Source organism: Schistocerca cancellata, chromosome 10, assembly GCF_023864275.1.
Source record: "Schistocerca cancellata isolate TAMUIC-IGC-003103 chromosome 10, iqSchCanc2.1, whole genome shotgun sequence".
NCBI classification, from domain to species: domain Eukaryota; kingdom Metazoa; phylum Arthropoda; class Insecta; order Orthoptera; family Acrididae; genus Schistocerca; species Schistocerca cancellata.
Window position 1 is genome coordinate 133889492 of NC_064635.1, and position 26061 is coordinate 133915552.

Genomic DNA, 26061 nt, shown 5'->3' on the forward strand with positions numbered 1-26061 from the left:
GTGTGGAAATGTTAACTGGAAGGGAGAGTTGCATCCTGGCTTCCATTTATTTCAATTTAGTGACATGAACTAAGCCTCTTGTGTACTCCCTTTTTGCCAATGCAAAGTCAGTATTGTGGCATAGCTGCCTGACTGATGCCTGTGGAAGACAACTAGAAGAAGCCATTATGGAACTCAACCTACAGGTACAGAATGCACCTCACAATCCACCAACCTACAAACAGAGGTTAAAGAAACAACACTGATGTTACTTTAGCAAAGGCAAGGGTGCTGCACTGTGTGAAAGGCTAGAAGGTTGAGAGTGGAATGACACCAAGTGGTCACAATACCCTACACTACATCATCACGAAGTGAAATCCAAGACCTACAGAAAACATCAAGGACGCTAACTGGGAAGAACTCTTAAAGAGTATACCAGTGCCAGGGAAGTCCATCACTGGGTGATGCATACGTTAGAGAGCAAGAACTGACAGCAACCACACACACTGCAATGGAGGCACCAATGCCTATCAGGAGAAGTCCTTCTAGATGAGTACCTTGCATCTGGACTGAGATTCCACAAGAAGAACCACGAAGCTATACCAGAGCAGCACGACTCAAGAAGAAAGAATCTAAAGGCTGCATAGATACAACATTTTAAGGAAGAGTTATGGAAAACAAGTGGAGCAATGGAACCAGTTTGTGGAGACTAACTTAGAAACCAATACCTGGAGAATACTATACAAAATAGTCTGCAAGAAAATATGGTCACAAACGATTTTCTTCGCACTCAAAAGAGATGACTGAACAATAATAGAAACCTGAGAACAGTCAACTGCCCTGCTTATGGAAAAACTACTTTCCGATGGAGGAAGACAGTCAACCAGTGCAGGTTACTAACTGTGTCATGGGAAGGCTCTAGAAATAATAAGCTTGTGTACCCCTTTGCACAGGAAGAAATTTGGCAAATCTCAGACTGAAACAGAAAAATCTCCAGGACCAAACAGGATCCCTGACAAAGTAATACCAGCCCTACGTGACCAACTGGATAGATATGTGAACTGTACAATGCATGTCTCTTGCAAGAAAGTGTTCCTGCACCATGGAAGAACAATGATGTGGTAAAAATTAGCAAAGGAAAAGTTAAGGCTCCAATGATACCCATATCCTACAGACTAATTTGGCCTTGAATGTACTCAGCAAGATTTTTGAAAAACCATTATGCTAAAGATTACCAAATCGTAGACTGCCACACAGGATGAGCCCTCGGCAGTAAGGGTTCAGAATAAGGAAGTCAACTTAAGACACAACTAAAAGGCAATTTTGCTAGCACCAGATACTCGTGCTATGTATGCTCTAGCAGTGACTATCAATATTGCTGGTGCTTTCAATAACATAGTGGCTGTCTTTTTGGCCGCCTTAGAGATTTGGAGTGTTCAGCAGCACTGTGCATCTGCCCGAGTGCTTAAGGCTGTCTGCAGGAATCAGTGTGTGGTCCCGAGTTTGGGAATGTAGCAATGTACTCCAAAAGTTACATGACAGCAATAACATATGTGGACTGGCAGCATTTGCAGACGACATGCTGAGGTGACTCCAGAAGAATTAAAGAAGACAAATATGATGTGGCTCTCTGTGAACTTGATGGCTGGTGTCTAAGTGTTAAATTGTCACTAGCACCTCAAAAAACAACATACGTCCTGCCTAAAGGGATCCTAGCAAGAAACCGTTAAATAAAATTAAATGATTAAGAAAAGTGCAGTAAAAAATGTATCTATGGGTATTTCTGGAGGAACATCCTAACTTAGCACATCATACAAAGGAAGCCAGCACTAAAGGTACAAACATGATGTATTAAATTGTAACCACTGCAAATAGGCAATTTTGCCTTCCTTTGAAAACAGTCAGAGTATAACACTCATCTACATTAGCATCAGTCGAGCATTTGGGCTCATATTGTAGCTAGTTCAATGAGAAGTGCTACTAAGATTAAAGGGTGCCTATTGCACTAGGCCAAATGATGATTTGTTAGTAATTCTAGGAATATGCACACTGGATTAGGGAACTAGGAATAAGGGAGTCTTTTACTGGTTAAAGAAAAGCAGTCAAATGGAAGTACAATGGGTGATCTGAATTGAAGCAAAATCGAAAAAGGTAACTAAAGATTGCATATTACAACTGTGCAAAATGAACGGGACACTTCAGGCACAGACAGGAGAACATACGAATTTATTTCTAACACCAGGGAGGGATTAAAAATGAAATTTATACAAAAACAAAAGACAAACGAATGATAGCAGCTGCAGTAGTGTGGGCACACCAGAACACCCACTGTGGGACTGTGTGCTCTACGAAGACATAGAGCGTAATGGACGTCAGGTACAAAGGACATTGGATCCCAAAGTAGCACAAAGAAGCAAGTTGATCTAGTGCCTTCTTGATTATACTGCAGCCACAGTACCCAGGATGGGTAAGGAAGACTTTACAAGGCATTCAAACTAGGTCAGCATGCTTCCATCCAGGCTGGACAACATACTCTGCAGATGGAGCGAAGATAACCAAGGTCGGCGATCACCGAATGAAGTAATGCCCACAGAATATATATTGCGTTGGTGCAAGTGATCATGGAAGTGTGGACTGTAAGATGTGATGGGTGGAATAGTTTGCTATAGTGGAAACACTGCCGATGGGCTGTTCGATGCCCAAGGAATCCAGCGGACAATGGCTGCAGACCAGGTAGTATGAGGGCAGATGCAGTAGTGGAAACAACAATCTATTAGTTAAAGTCATCAAAAAATGTACAAAGAACAAATTCTGTAGGGATTATAGTAGGCTAACATGTTAAGGGTTTTATTTTAGCTTTGTAGTATTTATAGTATTTAAAAAATTAAGTATCTGAAATAAATACAGAGAAAACTGTATTTTACATTTTCATGCAGTGCAGACTTTAAAAAATGGAAAATTGAGGAAAATGAAGAATCGAGAAAAATGGTGAAACCCGAAAAATAGAGCAAAAAAATAATTGACATTACAAGCTTGTTAGAAGTTGGCTCAGTGAATTTCCGTACATTGCATAAAATTTACATTTTTGAGACAGCTTGTGCACTACAGTTTTGCTTCATGCCTTCTATCACTGCTGCCTATCTTTATGAGCTACAGTGTGCAGTACAAAGTGTATCTAAAATGTGCTATTGCAAAACCCTTGCTCTATTTCCATGTAACATCTCTGCACAAAAAGCATATTTTCAGCACTTCATAAAATGCTGTCACTCCTACCTCTTCTCCCAAGGTTGAGGAGCCACACACCCAGAAGGAAACACATTTTACGTATGTTAGTGTGTTGTGGCAGCTGCGTCGACTGTTTGAACAAGTCGCCAACCAACACGAGCTCAGTAGTCATAAATGGTCGACGTTTCCTCTATTCTGATCGAGTATATTCTTTCACACTCAGTGTTTCAAATTTAAAAGGTTAACGAGAGATGTTGCTGAAGACAGTATATTGAAAATATATGCCAAAAGATGAGGCCATTCATCACACAATGGCTCAGTCCGAACACTTTGCACCAACTGTGCTGTTTTTCCATTGCTGCCATAACCTAGCAGTAGATGTATCATAATTTCGTGCTGAAGCTAAACACTTCAAGTTGTGTTGCTAATGCCACTAATGGATTCTTTCAGCATTTTTCTCTCACATCTCTGCTCTATGCAACTGCCTAAAATATTCTCTTCACTCTGCCACCACTGTGCGAACTGTCTGTCTTTTGTATCACTTTAACTCATTCAATCACATCAAATGTCAACAGGATGAAATCGGGATGAATTCAAGCAAGAAGTCTAGTAAGAACATAAAATAAAGGTAACTACTAGGAAGAAACATAAAAACAGGGAATTTTTGTCATTGATCTTATGGGCTTTTCACAGGGGCTATGAATTTTTGGTGTAGAATCACAAAACATGGAATCTGAAGTTGCACTGTAGTTAACATATAAGTTTATTACTAACCAAGGAAATGTGATTTATATTATCTATTTTAGCTTTTCACACAATTGGCTGTAATTATGAAGAATAAATAAATACATAAATAAAAAATACTTGCAAACCAATAAATAAAAAAAAACAGTCACCCAACTTTATATTTTTGATGATAAAATTTATGACCACCTCATATAGGGTACATGACAAAGCAACTGCGTTGTATTAAACACTCTCTTAAAAATGTATCCCCATAAGAAACACATGGAAGCCCGTGTGAGCCTTGAATGAACAGATATCAAACTTGTAACCAGACAAGTAAATATGATATGTTTCTCATCAATGCATCCTAATTTTGTAATGCTACTTTATTAGCATTACTAAATTTTTTTTCCAACAGTGAACATTCTGGACATGAGCTTGGAAATCATACCTATTGATGACAAAATTTTTTTACCACATCTTATCATGAATAGTTGTCATAAGCATCTCAGCTACCTGTGCATGTTCCCAGAACTGATCCAAACCTCCAAATGTACGAAGTATTACAGTCTAGATGAGCAAGACGACAACAATACTAATGTTTAACACATTTCTCTCATTAAGCCTGTTGTGGGAATCCATGTAAGCTGTGAGCAATGAGGGTGTAGACACTATCAGTCATGAGAGTGTACACATGTAGCCAAGACAGTTAAGGCAACTACTCGCGACGTGCAGGAAGTCTGGGTTCCAATACCAATTTGACAGAAATTTCCACTTTTCACTAATACAGTTGATACCAAAAGTATAAGGAATAGGATAGATTGCCACTCACTGCAACTACGATTGTGGTGGCGGCCAAGGGTGCATCAGGTATGTGTGCTATTGTAAACATGTGTGTTTTCCCTGCTGAGGAAGGTTTTTGAAGATAGCCGCATGTGTATCAGTCATTTTGTTAAGCCTGTCTGCAACTCATCATCATCATCATCATCATCATCATCATCATCATCATCTGTACGGTGTGTGGCAGTCTATCCTATTCCTTATATTATTATTCCAACCTGTAGTTTCCATTGTTTGATGTTAAAAGTAGTCCCAACCGCGACAAAATTTCTTAATACTGATGGTTTCAAAATGCATACCAATCTTAGGGGTTTTTAGCAATTTTTACTTTCATCTCACAATTATAAACACCACATCAAATGAATGAGCAACTCAAAAAGTTGCTCTTACACATGTTCAATGTGAGCAGCAATTGCAGGAAGACAGCCAAAGGATTTGGACAAATAGTTTAACAGAATGGACAGTGTCTCCAAAAAGAAATACAATAAACAACAAAAAGTAAGCAAAGCTTAATAGATTGTAATCTAATTACATAAGGCGATTTTGGGGAATGCATTTCGCTATTTGGGCAGTAAAATAATTGATGATGACCGAAGGTGGTATTAGCAAGAAAACAAATAAAGAAAGAAAGAAATATAAATATATCACATTCTGAGATACTGAAAGGGATGACAACTTTGCTAAAAGAAGGGATCAGTTGATAAGAGACATCCTGTGCCATCAAAGAGTTGTTGACCTGGCAATCTAAAGAAGTGTAAGGGATAAAAATTCTAAAGGTAGCCATGGCTTAAGTACACGTAAAATGGGTGTATGTTGTTGTTGTTGTTGTTGTTGTTGTTGTTATATAGAGATAAATAGGCTTGCAGAGGACAGAAACAAGGAGAGCTGCAGCAGACCAGTCTTCGGACTGAACACCATAACAGGAAAATTAAACATTTTACTCAAATTTTTTGCCAGGCAGATTTTTCTTCAGAAGTATTCCACTTTTTTTCCATGTTAGAGTATGCTCAATCATGATGTCCAAGCAAAACAACTACAGAATCCATGAAATCGCAGAAATTCAAGTGTAAACTGTTCAACTGAAATACTAGATGGACTTCGATTACAGATGAATTCCTGCAATTTTATTAATTGAGTAATATGTGTGAGAATGTAAGGATTAAAAGCTACACAAAAACATGAAATGTCACTTATGGGGTGGGCATAAGGAGGAAGGGGAGTGATGACTGTTAGTAATCTATTTTATTCCTGAGTCAGTACATTTAATTATCTTTCGTTTTTTTCACAAATGCTACAGTGTAGAGTACAATGAGTTACATTTTGAAAGGCAGTCTTTGATAGCACATTCCATTCAGATGTTTACGATTTTGTTCATTTTGTTTTCTGAAACCAAGAGTAAGCCAATATGTAGATGGGGAGTGGTCACAGTTTATTGTGCATGTACACTATGATGAAGACTATCTGGACACCCCCAAAAAACATACGGTTTTCATATTAGATGCATTGTGCTGCCACCTACTGCCAGTTACTCCATATCAACGACCTCTGCGGGCATTAGACATCAAGGGAGCAGAATGGGGCACTCTGCGAAACTCGTGGAGTCGAACTCTTGATTAGGTGATTGGCTGTCACTTGTGTCATACATCTGTGTGTGAGATTTCCACACTCCAAAACATCCCTAGCTCCACTGTTTTGATGTGATAGTGAAGCGGAAACATGTAGGGACACATACAGCCAAAAGCATACAGGCTGACCTTGTCTGTTGACTGACAGGCTGCTTACAGTTTAAGAGGGTCGTAATGTGTAATATGCAGACATTTATCTGGACCATCACACAGGAATTCCATACTGCATCAGGATCCACTGCACTACTGTGACAGTTAGGTGAGAGGTGAGAAAACTTTGATTTCATGGTCGAGTGGCTGCTCATAAGCTGCACATCACACTGGTAAATGCCAAACGACACCTTGCTTGGTGAAAGGAGCGTAAACATTGGACGACTGAACAGTGGAATAACGTTGTGTGGATTGACGAACTGGTTGGTTGTTTGAGGTTTAAGGGACCAAACAGCAAGGTCATCAGTCCCTTGTTTCAAATGTGGTCCATTCCGCTAATGTGACATCTCAGGAAAGTCAGAACAATAAAAGGGAAAAGGCTAAAAACGTAAAGGGGCAGTCATGTTGTCAATGGTAAAAAACAAAACAAGGGACAGTCAGCAAGAGAAAGAACCCAATGCTATGCTGAAGCAGCATAGGCAAGACCACCTGTGACTTAAAAGGTACAACCGCTACAATGTAGAAGTATGTATGGGAAAAGGAGACTAACCAATCCTTTAAAAAAAAAAAAAAAAAAAAAAAAAACCACACACACACACACACACACACACACACACACACACACACACACACACACACACACACACACACACACACACACACACAGAGAGAGAGAGAGAGAGAGAGAGAGAGAGAGAGAGGAGAGAGAGAGAGAGAGAGAGAGAGAGAGAGAGAGAGAGTGTAAAGGGGAAAAGAAAAGAGTATTTCGGTCAGGGAAGTGAATCAGGAATCTCTGAACACTGCTTTCAGTGGGAGACACCCAAACACTCACCGCCCTGCCCCAATACCAGAGAGATTAAAAACCTTAAAACTGAGAATAAAAACCACTTTCCCGGAGGAAACCGAGAACCAGAGAGACCATCCGGGAATCGTCAGCCAACATCAAAGTTAAAGTGTGGGGGAGTCTGTACTTAGCACGCAGAGCCAAAAGAAGGGGGCATTCAACCAAAATGTGGACTACTGACTGGAAGGCTCCACAACCACAAAGTGGGGGTGGCTCATCATGCAAAAGAAAACCATGGGTCAGCCTGGTATGGCCAAAGCGGAGATGACACAGTGTGGTCGAGTCCTTCGGGAGAGGCAAAAGGAAGAACGCCACGGGACTGGTGTCACCTTAATTGCCCGAAGTTTATTAGACAGGGGAGTAGCCTCCCAAGAATTGGCCCATGACTGCGAAGTGGGATTTGATGTGAAGCCGTAAATCCGCTGCAGGAGGGGTTACAGAAAACGGGGGGGGGGGGGGGGGGGGGGGGGGGAGATAAGTAACTGCTCCCCCAGCCAAACGATCAGCGAGCTCATTGCCTGGGATACCCACATGGCCAGGGACCCAAAGGAAGTCAATGGAACAAGCAGCACGGTGAATATCAGCGAGATGGTCATGGATGGCAGAGACCAAGGGATGGCGCGAAAAACACCGGTCAATAGCAAGAAGGCCACTCATCGAGTCCGTACATAACAAAACGCAGTTGTGTTGGGACTGTTTAATAAAGCTAAGGGCCTGAGAAATTGCCATCAATTCCGCAGTAAACACCCCACATGTAGGTGGCAGCAGATGACTTTCCGTTCCAACAGAGGATGTGAAGGCATACCCAACATGATCAGCAGATTTAGAGCCATCAGTGTAAAAAACAACAGCATCCCGAAACTCCCATAAAATTTGGCAGAAAAAGGAACCGAACACCACCGGGGGAATCTTTCGGACCTCGGTGGAGATCCATCCAAATTCGAAGCCGAGGAGCTAACCAAGGAGGGGTGGAGGAGAGGGAGGGAGGAAGACAGGACAAAGAAGGAAGCTGAAAATCACGGCAAAGAGACACAAGGCGCAGCCCAACTGGTAAACCCACCCGAGGGCGGGAGTCGGGTGGGCGACGTCCATGGTCTGGGAACAGGATAGAATAAGAAGGATGAGTGGGAGAGGAACGGATACTGAGTGCATAAGACACCAGAAGCTGGGACCGCCAAACAGAAAGGGGGGGGATCCCAGCTTCAACCAGGAGACTATCAACAGGGCTAGTAGGGAAGGCACGAGTGGCCAAACGGATACCACGATGGTGGACTGGATCCAGCACGTGCAGTGTGGAAGGAGCAGCTGAACCATAAACTTGACAACCATAGTCAAAGTGAGACAGAACTAGAGCACGATAAAGACGGAGGAGGAGGGAACGGTCCGCACCCCAAGAGGAGTGGGCAAGGAAGCGAAGGACATCGAGTTTACGGAAATATCCTACCTCCAGATGTTTGATATGGGGCAGCCAAGTGAGCTTGTTGTCAAAAAGAAGACCCAAGAAACGAAACTGTGGGACCACAGGCAATCGTCGTGCAGAGAGATAGAGCGATGGATCAGGGTGGATCGTAGTACGGCGGCAGAAGTGGACCACTCGCGATTTTAAAGGAGAGAATTGAAACCCGTGTGAGAGGATCCATGCAGAGGCACGCCGTGTAGCTACGTGGAGCTGCCGTTCTGCAGATGCCATCGAGGAGGAACTAACCCAAATGCAGAAATCATCCACATACAGGGCAGGGGCGACCAAGGGACCGACAGAAGCCACAAGTCCATCAATAGCAATGAGGAAAAGAATGACACTCAAGACAGAACCCTGTGGGATGCCCGTCTCCTGGGTCCGTGGAGAACTAAAAGCAGGACCAACTCGAACTCTGAATGACCGGTGGATCAGGAACTGGCGGATAAAAATCTGGAGTGGGTCCCGAAGACCCCACTGATGAAGGGTAAGTAAGATGTGATGGCGCCAGGCCGTGTCATAGGCCTTGCGAAGGTCAAAAAACACTGCAACCAAATGGCGGCGCTGGGAAAAAGTCAGCCGGACTGCGGATTCCAAGGGGAGTAAAAGATTGATTGGAGACCGTCCCTCTCGAAAGCCACACTGGTAAGGGGACAATAGATCCCGAGATTCGAGGACCCAATTGAGCTGACTGGCTACCATCCGTTCAAGTAACTTACAAACAACATTGGTCAAACTAATTGGCCGATAGCTGTCAACAGATAGGGGGTACTTACCAGGCTTAAGGACAGGAACCACGATGCTATCCCTCCACTGTGAAGTGAAGTCACCCTGGAGCCAGATACGGTTAAACACCCGAAGATGATGTTGCCGTTGTGGAGCACTGAGATGTTGAAGCAGTTGGTTATGAATGGAATCTGCGCCAGGGGTCGTATCATGAGAAGATACAGCAGAAAGAAATTCCCATTCAGTGAAAGGTTCGTTGTAAGATTCTGACTCACAAGGGGTAAAACATAAGGTGGAAGGCTGTTGATATACTTTCCAGGATGTGAGGTCGTGGTCCAAGAACTTTTCTGCTCCTTATGTTTCATCCAGGACTGCACTGGACTTCCTCAGAGGCGCTGCTCCGCTGAGTCTTGCCGACTGACTGGTCGGGTGTCTGAGAGCGACCTATATATTGTGAGAAAGGGGGGCGTGGTTCAGGTGACACGGGATGAGCAGTGATAATCCATAGCAAAGATAAGGTTGACTATCCATTACCACCTTGTCAAAGATAAAAAATTGTTAGCAATTTTGTAGAGCCACTGTCCATATATCACTAAGTTTCATAGCCTCCTCTTTCCTATTAAAATTATCGTGATGTTTATAAATTTCAATAGCTTCTCTATATAGCTGTGGATAGTAATTTAACGTTGTAGATAAAACTTCGGTATCCGAAAACTTCACTTGGTGGTTGCCTGGTTGAAGAGCATGTTCTGCTACAGCTGATTTTTCTATCCACTTAGCGATATACGGACAGTGGCTCTACAAAATTGCTAACAATTTTTTATCTTTGACAAGGTGGTAATCGATAGTCAACCTTATCTTTGCTACGGATTATCACTGCTCATCACGTGTCACCTGAACCACTCCCCCTTTCTCACAATATATAAGTCGCTCTCAGACACCCGACCAGTCAGTCGGCAAGACTTAGCGGAGCAGCGCCTCTGAGGAAGTCCAGCGCAGACCTGGACGAAATGTAAGGAGCAGAAAAGTTCTTGGACCACGACCTCACATCCCGGAAAGTATATCAACAGCCATGTCACCCGGTTGTGAAATCCTTCATTCTACAATAAGGTGGAAGCTTCAGCCCACTGTTTCTGGTGAAGGAAAGCAGCTGGATAGGAGGCTGATGCTGATGCCACTGCAAAATGGGTCGCAAGATGTTCTGCAAGAACTAATGGGTCCGTACAAAGGCCATCTGGGAGTTGAAGGCCTGGGAGGGTGGACTGCCGATGACAACCTTGGAGAGAGCGAAGTGTAGCCCATACCCGTGACAGAGGGACAGTAGAACCAAGGGAAGAACCGAATCGTTCCCAACATATCCGCTTGCTCTGTTTGATTGAATAACGGGCTTTAGCGCGGAGGCGTTTAAAGGTAGTAAGGCTGGCTACGGATGGGTGCCTCTTAAAGTGTTGCAAAGCTTAACGGCGATCACCGATGGCAATGGCAATGGCCGTACTCCACCATGGGACTTGCCGGCGACAAAATGGTCCAGATGAGTGCGGGACAGCAAGTTTAGCAGTGCAAACAATCGCGTCAGACACGTCACGTAGGACGTCATCAATACAATCCGACAAAGAGGGAGAAAACACGACCTGTGCAGTGTATAGAGGCCAATCGGCGCGTTGGAAAGACCAACGAGGTAACCTGTCCATCGGGGAGCGGGAAGGGAGCGAGATAATCAATGGGAAATGGTCGCTATCACAAAGGTCGTCGTGTGGCGACCAGCGTAATGAAGGGAGGAGAAAGGGAGACGAAAGAGAAAGATCAATGGCAGAAAAGGTACCATGACCGGCACTGAAATGAGTAGGGGAGCCATCATTAAGAAGGCTCAAGTCGTGGCCTGCAATAAACTGGTCTATGAGAAGACCTCGTCTAGATGGAAAGGCACTGCCCCACAAGGGCGATGAGCATTAAAATCGCCAAGGAGTAGGAAGAGAAAAGGAAGTTGCTGAAGAAGGGCAGTTAAGCCAGCAGGAGTAAGAGTCCTGTCAGGAGGGAGATAAAGATTGCAAACTGTGACTGCAGAGTCTAGGTGGACCCTAACAGCAACCGCTTCCAATGTAGTTTGAAGAGGAATCCACGTGCTAGCAATGTCTGTACGGACCAACGTACAAACGCCACCAGAAGCCCGCAGGGGTCCGACCCGATTTCGACAGAAAACACAGAACCCACGGAGGGACGGTGAGTGAGAATCAGTAAAATGAGATTCCTGGAGAACCACACAAGCTGCAGAGAAAGACGAAAGAAGGGATTTCAATTCCGGAAGGTGACGATAGTATCCATTACAATTCCATTGGAGAACCACAGAACAATATTTAAATGGGGCTGAACACACCAAAGCCAGTCATACTGCCGGGTCCCCACCCGTCACCGACAAGGAGGGGGCGACATCCATGAACGACAGGTCAGAATCCGGTTGTGAAGTCTAGGATGGGACCTCTGGTGACAGAAGCTCTTTGTCCCGGGACTTATATTTCTTCTTCTTTTCAGCCTGAGATCGAGGAGGGCTGTGTGGCATAAAGCAGCCAGCTGCAGCAAGATAAGGAACAGAAAGAGACCGGGCGACCTGGGGGCCGACTGACCGCGGCTCTTGCGGTCGTCGTGCAGCAGCAGACCTTTGGCCTGGAAGGTGCCGGGAAGGGACATCCTGGGAGAGGCGCCCTTGACCGGCAGAGGCCGAAGGAGTGCGACACTTCTCCGGCTGGGGAGGGGGAGCAGTGCCCAGAGGAGAAGGTGAGGGAGCCGCAGGGGGGGGGGGGGGGGGGGAGGAGAGGGGTCCGGGTTGGGGGTAAGGAAGGGGGAGGAAGGGGGTGGAAGGAGTGAAGATGTAACCAAGGCTTAACTAGATGTCATGGACACAGGGTGAAGACGTGTATATTTCTTACGGGCCTCTGTGTAGGTTGAACGATCGAGGGACTTATACTCCCGTATCTTCTTATATACTGGGCAATCTGGTGAACGTGGAGAATGGCTGCCATGACAATTTACACACACAGGAGGGGGAACACAGGGACTCCCCTCATGGAGTAGACGTCCACAGTCACCACAGAGAGGGGCCTGTGAACAGCGGGAAGACATGTGTCCAAAATGCAAGCACTTAAAACACCTCATAGGAGGTGGGATTTACGGCTTCACATCACATCGATAAACCATAATCTTAACTTTCTCAGGGAGGGTATCCCCTTCAAAGGCCAGGATAAAGGCACCAGTATCAATGCGATTGTCTTTAGGACCCTTCTGAACACGCCGAACAAAGTGAACACCCCGGCGTCCGAGATTGTCCCGATGTTCCTCATCAGTTTGAAGGATGAAGTCCCTGTGAAAAATCACACCTTGTACCATATTTAGAGACTGGTGGGGGGGGGGGGGGGGTAACTGACACAGGAATTGTGCCAAGATGGGTACAGGCACGAAGGGCCACAGTTGCAGTTTTGATCAGCAACGAACCTGACCGCATCTTGCTCAGGGAGTCCACTTCGCCAAACTTGTCTTCAATGTGTTCCACAAAGAATAAAGGTTTGGTATTGGTGAAAGTATCTCCGTCAGTCCGGGTGCAAACTAGATAACGGGGGAAAGGTTTCGCCCCTAGCCGACAGGCCTGACCCTCTTCCCAGGCGATAGCCATGGAAGGGAAGGCCGAAGGGGCAAGAGAAGCAGCACCTGAGGAATCAGTTCCACGCAGAGAGACGGCCGCAGAAGAACGGCCAGAGTTCTGGACCCGTATGCGTTTCATTTGCATAGCGTCCGCCCTGATACCACCCACTCCGATCAGGGGCTCTCCTCACGGGCGCCACCCAGCCACAGCAAGGGCCGTCTGGCACGGCGACCATTGCCGGGAGTTCCGATGCTCCAGGATGACGAGCAACCACTCCAAGGCATGCATGAGGTGGTCACAGCTCAGGTATCAGAAGTGTGATCCCTGTGTGTTCAGGGGGCTCAACCAAAAGGGTACATAGCGACCCCACCACACAGGCTGGCTACTGTGCTGGCTGTGCACCCTAGCATCAGACAACGACGTGAAAGAAAAGGTGGAATGTACTAGGAGAGCGCACATCGGAGACACTAGGTAAGGTGCTCTTCCCAAAATGGCTCACACTACGGAGGAGAAATTTTGTAATGGAGGTCAAACCCCAGAAGAATGTCAAGAGGAGGAGATGATTACGCAACAAAGCCGAACTGTAAAACCAACAGAACCAGGAGGATAGTAGGGCCAACATAAGCAAGGACACCAAGAGAGGGAGAGGAGAGGGCGATGGGAAAGGAGCGAGGAGGGGAAGGGGAAGGAAATGCAGCCCTGGAGAGAAAGAAGGCTGCAATAGCTCGGGGCCCCGTGCTCGCCACGCACGTATCCACAAAAGAGTTGTGGACCCCCCCGGGGGGGGGGGGGGGGGATTGACGAAATACGGTACACAATGTGGCAGTCCGATGGCAGGTATGGGTATGGCAAATGCCCGGCGAATGTTATCTGCCACTGTGTGTAGTGCCAAAAGTGAAATTTGGAGGCGGTGGTGTTGTGGTGTGGTCCCATTTTTCTTGGAGGAGGCTTGCACCCCTTGTTTTGCATGGCACTATCACAGCAAAGGCCTTCACTGATGTTTTAAGCACCTTCTTGCTTCCTACTGTTGAAGAGCAATTCAGGGATGGCGATTGCATCTTAACACAATCAACCACCTGCTCATAAAACACTGCGTGTGGCGGAGTGGTTACAAGACAAAACATCCCTGTAATGGACTGACCTGCACAGAGCCCTGACCTGAATGCTACAGAACACCTTTGAGATGTTTTGGAATGCCGACTTCATGCCAGGCCTCACCGACCAACATCAATACCTCTCCTCAGTGCAGCACTCCATGAAGAATGGACAGCCATTTCCCAAAAACCTTCCTGCACCTGACTGAACATATACCTGCAAGTGGAAGCTATCATCAACGCAAAGGCTGGGCCAACACCATATTGAATTCCACCATTATCAATGGAGGGCACCATGAACTTTTAAGTTCTTTTCAGCCAGGTATCAGGATACATTTGATCACAGTATATATTTTATAAAATGTAATAAGAAAATGTACTTTGAGTTCATAAAAGTTAACAGCATTTGGCTAAATTACTGCCACTGCTATCACTAGTCATCCTTCCATGCCAGTGGCAGTTTGATGACAATTGTGCAGCTGACAGGAGGAAAGTAGCATGGCACATGGAGTGGGGGGAGGGAGGGAGGGGGGCGGAGCGGGTGGAATGAGCAACATATTTGAGGGAAGTCAAAAAATTTAATGAATAAAGGGTGAAAATAATGATGTTGTTTCTAAACAGAGTCACTGTCTCACAAAGAATTCATTCCCCCAGGTAGAACAGCAAAATATTATGAGTAAATCAAATAGTTCACAAGAATGTCATCAAGTCATTTGAAAATGTTGAGTTATCATTTATCAATGACAAGTGAGCCATAATGTTGCATCATCCACCAAACAACTTCCGTCGTCCTAACAAACTACACATTAATGGTGCAAAATTTAACTCCATTGTCAATTGAGTAGGGTATGATAGGGAACGAGAGTTCTGCAAGACAGCAGAAATTGACAATTTCTTTTTCTGGGGATTAAACAGCACAGTTATCACTGCCCTTGAATATGAAATACATGCTCACAAGGGAAGTTCTCAGTGGCGGGATCAACATTTTTGAAACCAGAAGTATGTTTGTGTACATTAGAGTTCCAGGCAACATACCCAACTACCATTCAACAAACAATTTCATAACTTCCTGCTATCCACTACAGCCCTGAAACAGGGCTAGCATTTAAGTTATTTGCCGGCATGCTGAAGGTTGTGGGTCAAAATCCCATTGGGTGCAACAAAAATTTGTTGTTTTAAGTGTTTGTATGACAAGTAGTATTCAAAAGTACATATTTTAATGAAAAGTATTCTTTATTTTTTTAACAAACTGGCTGGTAATTTCAACTGTTAAAATATTATGAAGCATATATAAAAATAATTAAAATTACATGGAAGACAGTTTCAAATGAAAAGAGAATAAAGGAAATGAGAGTGAGTAAAAAGGTTCATATAATGATTAAACTTAAGCAGCAAATGATTAGGAATGAAAAAAAAAAATTATATTTTAACCAATGAACTGCATAAATGTAATGAAAGTTATTTTGGTAAAGATGTGAAAGAAAGTAGATTGCACATGAAGCTATTAAAATTCACAACCTTTGGCATTCCAGTTGAGTAACTAATGCATTACACTATAGTGTCATTTCGAAAACCATGCTCTTTTCAAGGCTCTAGTGGATTACAAGAAATTCTGAAATTCTTTTTTGTCAATGAGTCACACACGAGGGCTCACTGAGATAAACGGTTGTAACGTACAACACTAGACACTAACCAACACCACAGAATACGTTATCTACCTGATTTGACGATGATGCTGAATATAAGATGATGCCTTTCAGAGGCTCTTTGCTAAAAAACAAATTTTTCTCATTTTCTGACTGACCAAATTACAAACTTTTATTGATGTAAGATATCTGCCTACAAGTTAACATTACACACATTCTAAACTTATTCCATTTATCGATAGTCCACATTTTGGTAATACAAGATGAAATGAACAAAAATAAATTGTTTACATTAATTTTTATCTTCACTGCCTTTGTCTGTGGTATCACCGCCGCCGCCACCACCACCACCACCACCACCACCACCACCACCACCACCGGTGGACAGCTGTCAAACTTTCATCTTCGTTGTCAAAAATATTTGGCTGTTTCTTTCGAAAATGTTACAATTTCTGAGGTTGTGGTGATGATGGGGTTGAGAACGTAGCTATTTTTCTGAATAGTGGATTTTGCTTCTATACTGGCAGGAGAATGTTACAATGTCTCTTGCTTCAAAACAAACCAACACATGCCACTCTCTTATTAGTTGTGTAGAAGCAGCAGCTGACAAACCCCAAATCCCTCCTGTCAAACATCAAGGTGAGCTTTGACAACACTGCTGTATGAAACAGAAGTAGGCCACTGGCTCCACCTAAACTTTTACTATCTTCTGCAGAAATAGGTGCTATTGTTGAGTAGGCATTTAAAATTAAAGTCAATCTGATTCAGACTGCAAGTGGATTCAAACTGGAGTTTGAACAGGTTTGACGTTCATAAAATGCCAAAGTATGAAGGGCAGACTCCCACAGTTGCCAGTATGACAGAATTTGCTGCCTGATCAACACTCCCCTCCCCACAATCATTGTAGTTCTACCTTCCAGTCAAGCTGGTGCCACCGTTCTTCCTCCAATGTTCCGCAGAGCTGTGCTTGAACACTGACACATGGACAGCTATATCTTTTAGGGTGTAGGTCACATGTAACAACAGCAACAAATACACAAATAAAAGCTTGCAATCACGATTAAGTCCAATTCTTGAAGTTTTGCCCACTCTGTGATCTAGTGACATCTGTTGGTATGATCTCCACTACAGGTATTCCTGCCATAATTTATTCTTGCAATAACAGTTGCTGCCAGTTTAATGTGATTTATTTTGTTTGTTAAATATTTAATTCTGGATTAATTCTCTTTCTCATTTTATCTGGCTGTCACCATCTTATTCTAAAGCTGGTAACATTTTTCCACAGTATTCTAAGATGTGAACAGTAACTTAATTTCTAATTTACAACCTACTTGATAAATGATTGTAGTTTCTCATAACCAAATGAAACACTGTCTTTGGTTCAGAACCACGTAATGTATTTGAAGAACAATATTTCACCTTTGAATGTTACCTTTACTTAAAAAGCAGAATAAATGTATGTATACTGTGCAGATTTAAGGTATGAGAATTTATCACAAATCTGTTTAAATACAACAAAAGTTTGTAAGTTGATAGCATTTAAATTCTATCTAATTTTGTAATCGGGTAAATATGGCAGGTCATCTCAGAAAGTCAATTTCATCCTTGGGGACATTCTCTCATTAGTGACAAAGTCTTTCCTCTTAAGAATTATTGTGTCAATAACCCGTGAACTTCAATTACTGTATGAAAATGTAAATTTTTTTGAGGACACTAAATTGATAAGACAACACTGATGGTCAGTTCGTACTTTCATGAGAAATATCAGTGCTGCCAATAGCCACACATATTTAAGTACATACTCGCCGAGGGCAAAGGAATAGCTAGATTACTCATACCTGAGCATGAGGAAGAAACTGGTCAGAGAGAGAGAGAGAGAGAGAGAGAGAGAGAGAGAGAGAGAGAGAGTACAGTATTCTTTAGAGTTGAGACAAGTGTCAACAGTTTGACCCCTTCCCTGCCCATACCTCCTGTCACCATTGCTGATTGCTGGATGTATCAGCGCATAACTGAGGAGCTGTCTTGCTTCCTCCACATACGCCCCAGTCTCCACTGCATGGCTGAGCGCGGAGTGGATGGCCGCAAGATAGCGAGACTTGGCTTCGCAGTTGCCAGGCCGCAGCAGGGGCAGTAGCTGCAGCAACTGCCTCAGTGTTGAGCCGTCACAGCCCAGGGACAAGATGCTTCCAATGTATCCTGCAGCACACATACATAACTTAAGATGCATGTAGACGAAAAATGAAAAGGAACATCCGAGTTGATAAAGGTTACTATACTTGGTAATGCAGAAATGAAAATACCTAACTGAATACTTACATAAATTATATTTTCTCCCATTTGTACTTTAAAACTAAAGACCACTTCTTTATTGTATATCCTACAATAATTATACTCTACTTGGGCTGCAAGTGCATTTCTTAACATTTGAAGAACTCTCAATGAAACTTTTTGCTAAGTCGAATTCATGACAACCAATTAAAGTATGATGGGCAGATACCAAAGCTAACATTCACTGGTGACATAGGTTTTCCAGTCACATGTTAGGAAAATGTGTTTAAAGGAATGAATGCATACTGACCACAGAGTGTAACTTTAGGATGAACAATGCAAAGACTACGATTATCACGGGTAGCAGAGAGGTAAGTACGTGAAATGCATTACTATTGTTGATGGTAAAATAGTTGATGATTCTCTTTATGCATTGCTGGTTCTCTGGAAGACTAAGCTCACAAGGAGAAAGCACATGTCCAAATAATTCACATCATGTTTGGCACGTGATTTTTATACCACCTAAAATGAAGGACTAAGGTATTTTGGCTCACTCTTCCCCCACCCCCTTCCTCCACCTACTTTTTGAGAAAATTGCCCCAAAAGTTTATGACACAAATCACCAAATGTTTGAAAATTTGGCATTCTTCATCATCGTATAAGGAGTCCACAAATGTTTATTTTCCAAGAAATCAAGAAAAAAAACTTTTCACTGCCATTTATACATCCATTAGGTGAACACCCTTTCAATGAAAGCAGTGCTGGCCGAGAGACCAAGTCAACTGACAAGGGAGCGGAGGACCTGCTGAGGGAGGAGGGGGGGGGGGAGGGGGGGGAGGCAGGGGGGCAATGCCTTGTGCTGTTGAATAATGCTCAGTGCTACCTACCACTCTTGTGGTATTTACACAAGGTGAAGGAAGTCGTCATCCAGGTTTCACATTGAACAGCCATATGCAGTCTAGTTGCACAAAAAATATGAACAGTTTGCAGATAATAAAATACGAGTTTGGAAGTTTTCCATTAACAGGCAGGGTAACAGGCATTACTTTCTTTATTTGTGAAGGGTGTGTATAATCACCAAATCTGAACAAATCAGAATAGTCATTCTTAATAAAATACGTTGGAAGAATGGGGGCTGGCTATAGTTGTACTTTAACTATTGTTAAGGCTTCTGTGAACTTATGTAGTGTGCGAGTAATTTTGAAAAAGTGATACAACAATGGCAAATTTCAGTGTGAAAGTTGAAATAAAAACTGGTAAATCAGGATGGCACGGTTGTGTTTAACTATTGTTAGGAAGCGTGTCAGTTTTGAATTCAATAAATCCTTTCAAATAAATCTTTACTTAAATTGAGGAACTGATGACACCACAAATATTAAAGGAAAGGCATTTTCATTTTAGGCAACATTCTCATCTTTCATACAAAAAGCATGTTTGCTACGTTAAACATCCCTTACGCATGTGATCACCGCAAAGAAAACAGTCAATTAGACATCAGCAGAATACAGCAGGATGGAGGTTAAAATTAACTATTTGCTCAACATCAAAATTTAGAACACAGCTGTGGAAAAAAAGCAAAAGAATTTTATGTGGGAATCAACAGTATGCTGGACAGCCATAGCAAGGATGATATCAGAAATCCAGGGGGTTTGACAAAAAATATGGGAACATCAAAACAACCAATCACCAGGCCTAATACATTGTAGCAAACCTTTCAATATTTGAAACAGGCTTTTAGTCATCTCAGAATGGATAAATACAGGTCCTATGTGTTTTTCAATTGACTCTTATAACATTCCTCCTGTAAAATAATGGCAAGTTCAGGAAGCAATGAGATGGATAGCGATTACATGCCCTTTTCTCCAAAGCAGAACACAAAGGCTAAATAATATTGAGATCAGGTGACTAGTGGCCAGCCAGGGAAGATGCAACAATTCATCATTGTGCTCAAAACAAGTCCTGAAAGATGTGGCTTGCGTAAACAGAAGCCCTGTCACCTTTTAATGCATCATCACCATTGGCGAACAAATACTGTATCACGAGATGGATCTGGTCTGCAAAAAAAATGATCGTGTAATGCTTAGTAGTAATGTAACCTTCCAGAGTAACCACAGAGCCCACAGAATACCACAATACAGCTGTCCAAATCACCCATTCCACCATGTTTCACCTCTGGCATGTAAGCTATGCCAGAAGCTGGAAACACTGTCAAAACAACACTCAATGGTGTTGTAACTGCGACCGGAACATTCGTGGGGTTGAAACGATGGAAAGTGTGGTGGGACCCGCGGAGCAGCCCACGAACAACACAATGGGAGAGGACAGACACGACCAATGAAGGACAGAATGAACAACAACAAGATCGAACAATGGAGTCACAAGGAAACCTAACAAACACGTCCACTCGTACACAGAACAAGTACGTAAGCTGTCTAACGCGAGGCGATGTGTCCACAGACGTACGCGAGATTAGACTGGCTGGCTGAGTGACAGGCAGGTGCTCAAGTACTATATCGGGGGCACTGCTATTGGCCGCCGGAACCCCGTGTTCCACTGTGGCGCCCTCGCACTAAAAGCGGGCCAGGAGGCGCGCGCCGCCACAGCTTACGGCGCCATGGTGAAGAGACCTCTAGGGGGCCTTCAACGTCCATGACGTCTGGCGCAGATTCAAATTCTGCGGCGCGTGGTACCAGAATTGGAGCAAATTACTTTTTCCAGTTCTCCATAATTCAGGTTTTATGGCTCCAGCACCATGTTTTCTTATCACAGGCATTTGTATCATTAATGAGTGGTTATGGAATTCCAGATCATCCTGAAATTCCCTCCTTATGGAGTTACCTTTGTATTGTTTTGGTGCTCGCAGGGTTTGCAAATTTGGTTCTTCAGTGACTTGTGCGTGTGTTATTTTTCGTCACAATCCTCTTCAATGAGGATCTGCATGACCACCCACCACCCCATTTTCATTTAGCAGATGACATTTTCTTGCTTTATTTGTATGAAGTATAAATCTTCAACACATGCCTCTGGAAACCATCAAATATTTCGGCTGCCTTGGTTATGGAAGCTGCTACCAGACAAGCACCAGCAATTTACACATGTTCAAGTCCATTTAGCTCTAACATAATTCACTCACAACTGCACACAAAATTGTTCTGACTGACTGACACTTAACATATTGAAGACACTGTAGAGGCACTACTTATGGTCTATCTAGCACAACCTGCAGGCTCAGCTAGCATCTGTATGTTCAAGCACGAATTTCTAGTGGTATTTGCATATTTCCGCCACGCTCATTTAAACTGGCCAGGAGAAGAAATTTTTCTTCAATAAAAGATATGTACCAATATATATTGGTATAGACGTAAGTTTTCATCTGGAACCCAGAATTTTAAGGAAATGAAACATGGGCAGTCAGAAATACTAAGGGAAACCAACTTGCATTTGAAATATGGTGCTATCAAAGAATGTTAAAAATTAATAGACAAGTCAAGTATGAAAAATGGCACACACTGAACATTGTCTGTCTATGAATCTGTAGACTGGCTCAAAAAGAAACTACCCATTTTACAATAATCCCACTACAATTCAATCTTAGGTGTAGTCTTGCCATGCCGGAGAAAAATATTTTTATTCTACACATTTTATTAACATTCGTGCTGCAAACTACTACTGTAAGCTTACACAATTTGGATACATGTTTATCCTACTTCTATTTTCTCTGGTATTCTGGTGACGATTATACATATTTGTTCAAATGGAGGAACCTTGTGAAAATCATTTTTGTGTATAATCACATGAGCTGTCTGTGACAAAAATGTTTTATTGCAAAACTACTTTTGCCCTAAATGCTTATTGTTACATACATGTCGTCATGAGCCCAAAAAAAAATTCTTTATCATCTGACATCAGCACCTTTTGTAGGTTTTACCACTATGTTTCACTTTCATACAGTAATGGGTTTAACCTCTAACAGTAATGCATGTACTGTCATTAATAGAATTTTTTTGCATTATTGCTCACATGAAATCCTGTTGGCAAAAAGTTGTATTGCTGTTGTAATATTGAAACTTGCCAGCAGTGGTCCTTCCTTATCATTTTATGTTTTCCTCCATGCTGTTACAGTAGACCTTCCTATTGTTCATTTTGCATCAATTTCACTACACAGTATTATTAATACTGTTCATTTAAATCTTCATCTGCATTAATTTGTGTAGAATGTGAGCAGAATTTAGGTTTTAAATGTTTGTGCGACAATTACCATAAAAAGTACTCTTAATTTAAAAAAATTAATGACATCACTTCACAGCCAATTACAATAGATTGTTTTGTTTTTAACTGATAGGCTTGAATTTTAATTATTTAAATATTATGATAGATAAATAAAAACCACATACACTAATAGTCCAAATGAATGAATGAAAGAAAGAAAGAATAAAATTGAGATAAAATGAAAGCAACTGAAGTTAATACAATGATAAAAACCATGAAACAAAGGATTAGCAAGGAGAAACCATTACATTTAAACAAACTGACTGAATAAAAATCGCAATCATTTAGAGAAATACGAAAGAAAAAGTAGATTGCACCTGATGAGATTTGAACTCTCAAACTTCAACATACCAGCCAAATAACGTGACTGCTAGATTACAGTGCTGTTAAAAATTAGTGTATCACAAGAGATTCTGCAATTCTTTTTTGTCAGTTACTCGCACACAGGGGTCCACCAGGGCGAACAGCTGCAGTGTGTGACACCTGGGACTTAACCTACACCACCGTATAGTTTTTGCCCACCGTATAGTTAATTTCAGAAAGCCAATCTCACCCTTTGGGATTTCTCTTGGTTTCTGACTGCTCAACACAACAAACAGATGAATGACTCAAGCTGAACAGAGAAGATTCTGAATCTGACAGATTCTGAATGTACAGGTCATTTGAATAATGATTCTCAAAGTGTGGATTCTAATGACCTACAACCAACATTTTTTCAGCAATATGAAAAATATTCTTTGAAGAAATAGTGCTGCAACACAGCTGCCTTTCTGCAGTCAACATGAAGAATGAATGCATTTTGAATTATTAGGTCTGCAATCACCAGAGTAAGTGAGAAAGTTCAAATTGAATTACAAATACGAACACAGAGTGTGAGCAAGTTTGCAGCCAACAACAGATAAATATGGATCGTGTCCCATTACAACGCAATGTCAGGTTGTTGTTATTTGGTGGAGCACATCAATTGTATGGCAAGTCTCCTAGATATTGCTACATTGTGCGTTTTTTCAGACATGTCTGATAGAAAACAAACATGTGCAAAAGAACACACACCACTTATATAATTGAAGCATGGGCAACCAATTTATTTAAATCTATGTCCTGGGGCAGCTAATGTCAATTTCTTTGTGTCTTGCCGAACAGGTTACAATGTCATGAGGAACAGGTATTATGCAGTCTGGTAAGGAATGAGCTACAGAAGAATGGAAATTTACAGAAACTCACTGGAGTTCGTAGCAGTTTGGAAAAATGTGTGGAAAGGAGTCCCATATCATATAATGCTGGAGTAGATGTGACTGAGAAATTTGTAGATGAAACAATGGAAACAATCAATTACTGATAAAATTATTTAATTGAACAGATAAAAAAAATCTATATACCAAGCGGCAGAAGACCGCACACACGCAGGAGGGGGGGGGGGGGGGGGACTGTTGTGATTGGCAAGCTTTCAGAGACAGTAGCTCCTTCAGGCAGAAGTGCTGAAGGGGAAGGGGAAGGAAGAAGGATGAAGGTAAAGGACTGGAGAGGTCTAGGAAAAGGGGTATATTTTGGGAACGTCACTCAGAACTGCAGATCAGGAGAGACTTACCATACGGGATGAGAAGGAAAAACAAGGAGAAGGTTAATAGAGGACATCAAATAAGCCTACAGAATTACCGTACGCTAAGTCTCCCCTGACCCGCCATTCTGAGGGACTTTCCCAAAATCTACCCCTTTTCCTGGACCTCTCCAGTCTTTTTCCTTCATCCTTCTTCCTTCCTTTTCAATCCTTCTACCTGAAGGAGGAGCCACTGGCTCCAAAAGCTTGCCAATCACAACAGCCTTTTATGTGTGTGTGTTCTGCAGTCGTATGGTGAGTAGATTTTCTATCTGTACAATTAAATAATTTGAGCAATTGATATCAATATTAGAGAAGGGAAGTTGCTGCTCACCATATAGTGGAGATGCTGAGTCGTGACACGCACAACAAAAAGATTCACATGATTAATGATTATAGCTTTTGGCCATTAAGGCCTTTGTTAGCAACACACACACACACACACACACACACACACACACACACACACACACACACAGCAACTAGCCTACACATCTGCAGTCACAGACCAGAGAGAGAGAGTGTTGTTGACAAAGGCTTTAATGGCTGAAAGCTATAATTGTGTGACTCTTGTTGTGCCTATTGCAACTCAGCATCTCCACTATATGGTGAGTAGCAACTTTCCTTCTCTAATATTGTTACATTCCATCCTGGTTCTTCCATTGTTTGATTTGAGCAATTGGTAGGGTTTTTCAAGGTCAATGAACTTGAGACAGGATATTCTGAGTAAACCATCAAAATACTGGATAAAAATGCGGATGTCTTAACAGCAAACTATGCCAGACAGTAACTTTTGACAACTGCTTTACTGTTTGTACCATTGTTGGATGCCCAGCCAGGTGTAGTCTTCATATTATACATATATACAGGAAGGCATACATTGGGCAATAATTAGATAGACACAAAATCTACTCACCAAGCAGCGGCAGATCCCAGACATAAAAGAAATTTGTAATCAGGCAAGCTTTCGGAGCCAGTGGTGGCTCCTTCAGGCAGAAGGATTGAAGGGGAATGAAGAGGGGTAAAGGGAAAGGGTTGGAAAGGTCTAGGAAAAGGGGTGGATTTTGGGAAGTCACCAATAACCACGGATCACGGGAGACTTAATTGGTTGAGAAGGACGACTGAGGAACACCAAAGAGCCATTCCATGTTAAACCAACGCACTTTAAATAAAAATTGTTCATCACGAGTTTAAATTTTACTCAAATTTCGTACACTCACCGTGAGTGCTGAGAGTACGAAAAACATAAAATTTAAATTTTTTATCTGAATACACTTCTATAAAACAGCTATGTAAAATTTTAAAAAACTGGCCAAAAATATGTGAACAAACTTTTTAAAAATCACTCCAGGAGCTCTCCTAATTGAGCTAGATAGCCGAGAAATGTGTTCGACTTTTAATGCTCTTTCCAGGGACATACAACACAAAATACGTTCTAATTAAGAAATTTTCTTCAAAATAGAAATTTTGGGTGATTTAATTTTTTCCAAGAAATAGCGCCATTTTGACCTGACTTACCTTTAACAAATAGAAATTTAATTAAAATATATGGAAAGGTAGCTAAAAATATCAGAAATATCAAAATATCATCTTAAACAAAACTAATCAACATATCCTATAATTAAATTAAGTCGATTGTTTAATTTTATACAATTTAAGCTAATATCCTATTAATCGCTAGGACAAAAATATCAAACATGGGACCTATACCTACAAATTAGAGTAAGTTATGAAAAATTTCGTCAGGTGAGAGTAGGACATGCACATTAAGTGTTCTGTACAAAATTGTGTGTGTACACAGTTCAACCATTCCAGGAATTGAGGAGCTTGACAATTTTTGCATGTTATAGACATTGATACTGACAAGATATCACTCCCAGAGATTCCAAAACTTTAAAGAACATTTTAATTTCAAATCTGAAGTCTGATAAAATGACAAAAGAAATATTTTTTCCGTGTTATGTAATTACTTTTTTCTCCAC

General features: G+C 42.2%; 1 protein-coding gene across 1 annotated transcript in view; it reads right to left on the reverse strand.

Annotated features, from left to right (window-relative positions):
- The window catches only part of LOC126106567 (protein Smaug homolog 1), a 106141-nt gene that overhangs the window by 59267 nt on the left and 20813 nt on the right, over positions 1-26061 (reverse strand). The window contains exon 3 of the mRNA XM_049912909.1: positions 17913-18141. Within this exon, the coding sequence (XP_049768866.1) occupies positions 17913-18141 (229 nt within the window). The remainder of the gene's footprint in view (positions 1-17912; positions 18142-26061) is intronic.